Source organism: Aplysia californica, unplaced genomic scaffold (genome assembly GCF_000002075.1).
Source record: "Aplysia californica isolate F4 #8 unplaced genomic scaffold, AplCal3.0 scaffold00105, whole genome shotgun sequence".
Taxonomy (NCBI): domain Eukaryota; kingdom Metazoa; phylum Mollusca; class Gastropoda; order Aplysiida; family Aplysiidae; genus Aplysia; species Aplysia californica.
The window spans coordinates 1,295,272-1,302,983 of NW_004797375.1; the positions used below are offsets into that span (position 1 = coordinate 1,295,272).

General features: G+C 40.3%; 1 protein-coding gene across 2 annotated transcripts; it reads right to left on the minus strand.

Moving 5' to 3' along the window:
* Positions 1-516: 516 nt before the first annotated feature.
* LOC118477478 lies at positions 517-7,498 on the minus strand. 2 transcript variants are annotated; one of them, XM_035969019.1, is made up of 5 exons: positions 6,999-7,498; positions 5,601-5,726; positions 5,038-5,105; positions 3,930-4,062; positions 517-2,175 (listed from the first exon to the last, which is right to left on the minus strand). In XM_035969019.1, the coding sequence occupies exons 3-5, from the start codon at positions 5,070-5,072 to the stop codon at positions 2,017-2,019; spliced, it is 327 nt and encodes a 108-aa protein (XP_035824912.1). In that variant the 5' UTR covers positions 5,073-5,105; positions 5,601-5,726; positions 6,999-7,498; the 3' UTR covers positions 517-2,016. The 2 variants fall into 2 exon arrangements, with proteins under 2 accessions (XP_035824912.1, XP_035824913.1); XM_035969020.1 differs by lacking the exon at positions 6,999-7,498 and having other exon boundaries at positions 5,601-5,954.
* Positions 7,499-7,712: the final 214 nt, after the last annotated feature.

Consider the following 7,712-nt stretch of genomic DNA (forward strand, 5'->3'; position numbering starts at 1 on the left):
AAATCCAACTAATATATATATATATTGACCAACCAAAAGTAAAATCCACTCCTGTACTCACCAACCAAAAAACAAAGCCTGTGCACATCCACTGATGTGAAAATGGAGGGAATTCTGGGATAACACAGGTGCTGAGTGCCCAGGTTGGTGGGTAGGAAGGCGAAGGCCAGGTCAAATTTCTTGCTGGGGTTGGCTCCGCTTAGCCAGTCTTGCTCTCCACCCACCAGGGCACTCACTTGGAGCTCTTGGACTGAGGAGAAAAAAACCCCCAAGACAGTTAAACAGCAGCATCTTCGTTCGCTAAGATTTGTTAGATTTAAAATGTCCTTCTCGACATGGGATTGGCGATTTTGAGAGTACTGACTTTCATGGAATATAAGAGAGAGGGGGAGGGAGAGTGAGAGAGTGAGAGAGAGAGAGAGAGAGAGAGAGAGAGAGAGAGAGAGAAGGAGAGAGAAAGGGAGAGGGAGTGAGAGAAACAGAGAGAGAGAGAGAGTTTACTTGTACTTGTACATATACATCTACTATATATTATTTTCACTACAATTCTATTTATCTGTAGCTATTCCGTAATTAGCAGTGATAAACATTTCTGTAATCAGAAGTGATAAACCTTTTCTTTGAGGACAATTAGGTCCTTCTGTCTTAAACTATAATCAATTTGAACAAAAACACAATCAATACAATGTATATAATCCCTAGTCAGTGCAGTTTAGCACATCTGTCTTGCAAGTGGTCAGACCCGAGTGACCCCCCCTTCAATGCTCGAATATTCACTGACCATTTGACCATAGGGACCACTCAGGAAACACCTGGGTTCCTTCAGGTGGACAGACACACTTACCTGTGAGTCGAGTGGGCACTGTTCTGCACAGAGCCACAGACTGCAGCGAGTTCGACTTCCACTCAGAGTCCATGGCCGCAATAGCTTCACGTCCAGCCTGCCCAAGACAGGAACAAAAATAAGTAAAATAAACTCTTTAAAAAGATGATTTCTCCATTTCATTTCTTTTGCACATTACGAGTTCATTGATCACACCCAATATGTTCCAGCTTGGAAAAATAATCCTGCTTTTTTTTCATTTTTTCTTTACATTTTTTGTTTTTAGTTTGGGTAAAGAGAATGAACTTATGCAGTTGCAAGCGCCGTAAAACACTTTAAAAAAAAAAAGCGAAGGAAGCACATTTGTCATGAAGAAAAGAGCCAACTTACCGCAGTCAGGAGATGAGAGGGAGGGAACATGTACGCCCTCTTGGTGATGGCGATGTTGCCTGGAACAACAAAATATGACATAGAGGATCTGCTGAGATAGTTATTGTTACTTATGACCCCATTTTGTGCTTCTCTAAGCTCTCTTAGTCAAGGCCGTGACTGGAAATAACTGTAAATGTTTTACACCACAATTAAAACCACTTTGACAATTTCAAAGTCAGGCTGTTTCCATCTTGCCTTTCAGTACCACATCTTGTCTATAGTTGTTACTACATCCCACTGGAAAAACAGAGATATTCAAATAATATTTTCCCCATAGGGAAATTGAACCCATGTCTGCTGTGTGCAAGTTGAAGAGATTAACAATTACATAACAGATGTTTGTATAAAATCTTTGTGACAGAAGTTAATCCAGGAAGCAGAGCAAATAAAATATTCTGGTCCTATTCACTATGAATGATAGAAGAGTTTCTCACAGTCCTTACGCAAACAGCTTATGTAAAACACATAAAATGAAAGTATATAAAACGGAAATAAATAAAATGGAAGTAGATAAAATGGAAGTAAAGAACAAGTAGATAAAATGGAAATAAATAAAGTAGAAGTATAAAATGTAAGTAGATAAAAGGAAAATATATAAAATGGAAGTAGTGAGTGCATATTCACGGCGAAAAAAACTGAGATGCATTCTGGCTTTACCCCACCCCCTCTCGTGCACACTTAAGATAAGACAACAAAAGATAAGATTAAATTAAATCGACCCACAAGGGAAACTTGGATCAAGTGGACTCAGTAAGTCAGACCTAGACTTTCCCCGACCAGAGTTGACCCACAGACTGACCTCGAGGTTCGAAAGAACTGATGTTGAGGATGGCCACTTCCTTCTCCTCTTGCGGAGGAATGAACTTGTTGTCAGGGTCATCCAGGTCCTCTCCTTTCGCCACTTTCTCGTGCTTGATTTGCTGAAGGAAGAGAAAGATCAGTCTTGACCCTTACAGCAAATCATTGTCTAGGAAAAAGAGGTCACCTTAACTCTTTATCTCTAATGGGGGGTAAACACACTACGCCGAGGAACTTTTTTGGTACTAAATCTAAAGATGACTAAAACATCAATAAATGGGTCATTAAATATATAAAAGTGAACCTATTTTAATAGGTCTTCATCTAATGAATGAACTCCTGGTAAGAGATACCTATTTTCTGCAATTGTCAAAAAGTTATTGGATGTCGAAGTCGTCGTAAAGGAATGTGCCCGAGCTTCACTGGCACAGCGATTCCGACTGTGAGCCGCTGGGAGCGGTTAGCCGGAGACAAAAAGTTAAAGAGTATCATTATAAGGTAAAAAGGAAAAAAGCAAGGGAGGAAATAGAAAGCGGTCGTGTGAACATGACATTGTATTATACAAGTGTCCGTTAGGGTAAGTTTGATGTATATCCCTCGCTAGTTCTTGTCACAGCAGTTTGAGAAAGCACAGCCTTAGATCACAAGGGAAGGAAAGAAAAGAGATCTTCATCTGGACCCTTCCAGCCACACTTAATTATTTAGCAAGCAACGTTTGAGTATGATAATGTGGCTCCCTACAACCATCCATACTTTCATAACCCACCCACTTTATATATATATAAAACCAAATGGAGGGGACAAAAAAAGAAGCAAATTCAAATACAATCGAAATTGTCTGAGACAGCAACCCATTGTCGAGAGGAAAAGCGGCCATCTTGGACAGGTAGTCATTTTACACAGTGTCATTATAATGTTGCAGGGTCGGGGGTTCGAGAAGCGGACCCGACGTTGTGTCCTAAGAAAAGGGGCTTTACACGAATTTTCCTCACTTCACCCAGGCGGGAATGGGTACCCAGCAATAGACAGCGAAAGATCTCGTCAGTATGTTAACGTTTTAGCGCCTATAAAAGGCTGCTTGCACTGTATGCTTCCCAGGAAGTTGAGATTGTTTTAGAATGCTTTCTGGTCTGCTGGGGTAATAGTATAGAATGTGAAGTGCATAGAGCTTGCTGTTGAGCGGGGATTTGTGCTATACAAATGCTATCTATTATTATTATCATTATTATTCATCATCCAGTGCCAGATCTGTGACAGACATCGGCGATCATGGTTTTCCATTCATTCCTTTGCTCGGATGCTCTCAAAAAAGCTATGTTTCCCTGATCTTTCCCTGTTACCCATTTGTTCAGGTTCCCTAAGTGTGTTGTTCTGGGCCTAGCCCTGCCTCGCTTGCCCTCAATTTTGCCAGTGAGAGCTTGATGTTCAAGAACCTTTTGTTTATTCAGGTGTCCCAAAAACTGCATTTGTCATTTCCTGATTTCTTTTTAACATTGAACGTCCCACGTGGGCTTCATCAAGCACTACCTCACTTGATTTCTTTTCTTTCCACGATACTCTTAGCAGTCTCCTAAGAAACCACATTTCTGTTGCTTTTATTTTATTTTCACTGTCTTTAGTGATTGTCCAACATTCACAGCCATATAGAAGGGTTGACCAAACATAGCATTTCAAGACTTTCATTTTGGTGTTCATTGAGATGTTTCTATTTTTCAGGATCGGGCTCATTTTATTGAAACTAGCCTTAGCCATTGTAGTTCTCCTTTTTATTATTATTATTATGTAGAAAGAAACTCCGTCGTTTATACAGGTGATTGTCCTATACAGTTGACCATTAGAAGAGCAGGTCCGTCTGTAGTCTCCCCTCTATACTCACCTTGATGCTGATTAACGGTGCAGTGACTGAGGTCTCCATACAGGCGTTAATTGTGTCCCCCGGCAGGGAATATTCCAGTCTGAGCTGTCCGTCAGGCATGGCCTCTTCGATCACGGCCTCAGCATACAAGTCTCTGCAGAGAAATAATTTTTTTGGTGTTTTACAGCGCTCACAATGGTATAAGGTCATATGAGCACGCGGGACACATTCAACACTTTCAGTTGGTAGGACATTTTGAATTTTGCCCGGGTGGCGGCCGAAGCCTACTCTTATTGATTTTAGACCACCAAAGGATCTTTAACAAGCGCAACGTGCACATGGGACCCCTGAGATTTTTCGCTCTTATCCGATAAGACTAGGTGTAGATCTTTCCTACCAGAAGATCAGGGGTGTGACTGAAAGGCAGCAGTAAGAAGGAGCCAAGGAGTAGCAGTATAAAGGCTGCAGAAAAAGTTAGGAGCCCAGAGGAGGGGGCAAACGGGATGAGGGGGTGGGGGCAGAAAGTGAAGATGAAAGCAGACGACAGAACATTTCTAGAGCAAAGGAAAGGAGGTGAAAGAAAACAATTTTGAGAAGGAAATTTTTTCAGCGCAGTCCAGATTCGGACCCAGGACCTTTGAATGAGAGGCGAACACTTTAACCTCTAGGCCACAAAAGCCCCCTCAGATAATAGATACAAAATAAATGGATGTCAGTGAAAATAGCAGAAATAACTGGAATCCCGTCCCACTCCCTTTGGTGAAACAGCTTCCCTGTATTAAAGATGGTGAATGAAAGAAAAGCCTTCAAGCCCTTGCTAAAATACACATTTCTTCTTGTTTGATTTCTTTTTTTTTCTTCATATTTTTCTCCTCCTCCATCTTCTACTTCATAAACAAATGTGTTGTTTTTGAGTGGACACATATAACACACAAGTGTGCTGTCTCTGTGCATAAATGTATGACACACCTGTGTCGTCTCTATGTGTAAATGTGTGAGAAACAAGTGTGCTGTCTCTGTGCGTACATGTAAGACACAAAAGTGCATTGTCTCTGTATATATATATATATGTGTGTGATACATGTGTGCTGTCTTTAAGTCTACACCTGTGATATACAAAACAACTCACTCCTCTGTGTCTGTGAGGTCCAGGATCACTCTCATGCCCTTCTGAAACTGGTTGGGTTGGTTCAGAGTCTGTGGAGACAATAAAGAATTCTTATACACCATCTCTCTTTCTCTCTCTCTCTCTCTCTCTCTCGCTCGCTCTCTCTCTCTATCTCTCTCTCCCCCTCTCTCTCACACACACACACATGCACATGTCTATGCACACACACACATACACACACACACACACACATGAACACACACACAAATGCACGCACGCACACCCACAGACACACACACACACATACAGATACACACAAAGACACACACACATGTGCAGATATCATTCTTGTACTTTCCCACTTCCCTAAAGTACTAAATAGCAAAAGTGTACCTAATAGCAGCTAGATCTACATTAGCCCACTGTTTACAGTAAAAGGTTCATCATTCTTATAACTCTAGCTTTGGAAACAGAAAAATATTTGTTTGCTCACTATTTGTTTGGCAACTACTTAGCCAAGATCTTTTAAAAAAAATCTAAAATCCAAAATTAAATTTCGGTTCTCTATATAGCAAGCAACTTACAGGGAACTTTGGGTAGCGGACCAAAACGTTGCATTCTAGTGGGATGCTGCAGATGTAGTTCCCCTTGGCCAACCAGTATTTCTTCACACAGATGCCATTCTTGAACACCTCAGCCAGGTACGCATCCTACAGTAATAACAACAGATTGCATTAAAATAGCACTCTACCCCTTACTAGTATAAGCTCTGGTACAGGTAGAATACAAAGAAAAAAAGAAGAAAAGAAAAGAACAGTTACAATATTCTGACAAGTTATTTTTCACCCTCAATCATACAGCCATTTAAATTAATCAAAGTAATAACAGATTTAACTCCGAATGTCAGGGCCAATTTGATTGACGTGGGATGATTCAGAGGGAGGTATTTGTTAACAATAATAATAAATAGCATTTGTAGAGTGCATACCCCCCCGTTCATAAGCAAGCTGTATGCGCTTAACATTATATTAACAGCCTATATATCTTTCCCCACAAAAGAATAAAACTCACTTCTTCAGCATGTACAGGACAAAGAGCTTAACCACTACATTGCAGATAAAATGAAAAGAAAAGAAAAGACAAATTTATTAATCCAAAAAGGAACGTTGACAAATGGACCAGAAAAGGAATGTGATAAACGCAGTCTTCTCTTTCACAAGTGTCATCCCGTTTCTTTCATCATACATGCAAGATGATGAATTGGATTTTACCATCCTTTTTAGACAATGTAAAAATGGCTACATGTTCTCACAAATAGATTAAAAGAAAAGTGCTGGAGAAAAGAAGAAGACAGGGCAGACAACACTAAAGCGCCCACCAATCTGTTATAGCAGAGTGAGCAAAAAGAAGACACTTTATACAATTAGACAGAAAAATGCCATCTTCAGTAATCCCATCCATGTCTGTCCTGACATTAGGCCACTTAGGCATTGCAAACTGTAACCCCCCCCAAAAAAAAAAAAAAGTTCTAGAAATATGACAAATTATATGGAATTAGTATAAAATCCACATGGAAAACACAAGCATCATGCATTCAGATTCATACATTCTAAAAATATCATATTTGACCTCCTCACACTCTGCTCATTTAAATTCAGGGTTCATAGATTTTTGCTAACAGATGCTACAGACCCATAGACACTGACGTACCCATTGGCACACAGCTGTCCACGTTTGTCAGGTGGCGTCGGTGGTCTAGTGGTTAGGCTACCAGACTCGTAATCGCGAGATTGCGGGTTCAGGGGTTCGAGCCCAGCTCGGCCCAACGTTGTGTCCTTGGGGAAAGACAATTTACACCAATTTCCCACTTAGCTCGGTCCTTTCGGAGATGAACGTTAAACTTGGTGGTCTCGTTTTTTAAATAACCTAACAGTTTTATAGGGGCGATAAACCCATTCCATTTTCACCAATGTCAGACTTACATTGGCATCTGGCTCCTCTGTGGCCAGTTTCAACTTTTTGGCATCTGACTTGAGGTGGTCCTTCACCTTGACCTTCAACCTGTGGGGAATGTTCACTGAGTTACAAAATAGTGAGAGCGGACCTACCAGCGGACAGATCTACATTAATAGCACATTGTTTACAGCAACAGATTCATCATGCATATAACCATAGTTTTGGACTCAGAAAAACATGTGTTTTCCCGTAATTTTACTTCCGATTCCCTATAATAATGGAAAGGAACTACACAGAAGTAATTTGAGAATCTGTCAGTTCGTGAAAAGAGAAGTTCCTCAATTTGATTAGGAAAACCAAACTTACTAAATCTATCCTTACCTTAAGGACTTGAAAGCTTTCTAAATTATGTAGAGAACTTTACTTAAGAAAAAAAAAAATTACTGCTAAAAACTTTGCTAAAGAAAACATTGATGAGTTGCACAACAAAAGCTGGAAAGAAGAGAAGAACGTTCAACCAGATATATGCACTGGTACAATCAGTAGAAAGACCCTCAGAGACATTTTGGAGAGAGCAACGGAGCATCAATGGACATGTCTGAAATGCAGGGATGTTGCTTCCTGAAACAATGAACAACAAAAGCTCAGAGAAAGAACACTTTAAACAAAAATAAATATACCAACAAAGGTTCACAAATTCATCAATTTTATAACTGTTCTTGTAGCTTAAGCCCTCGACC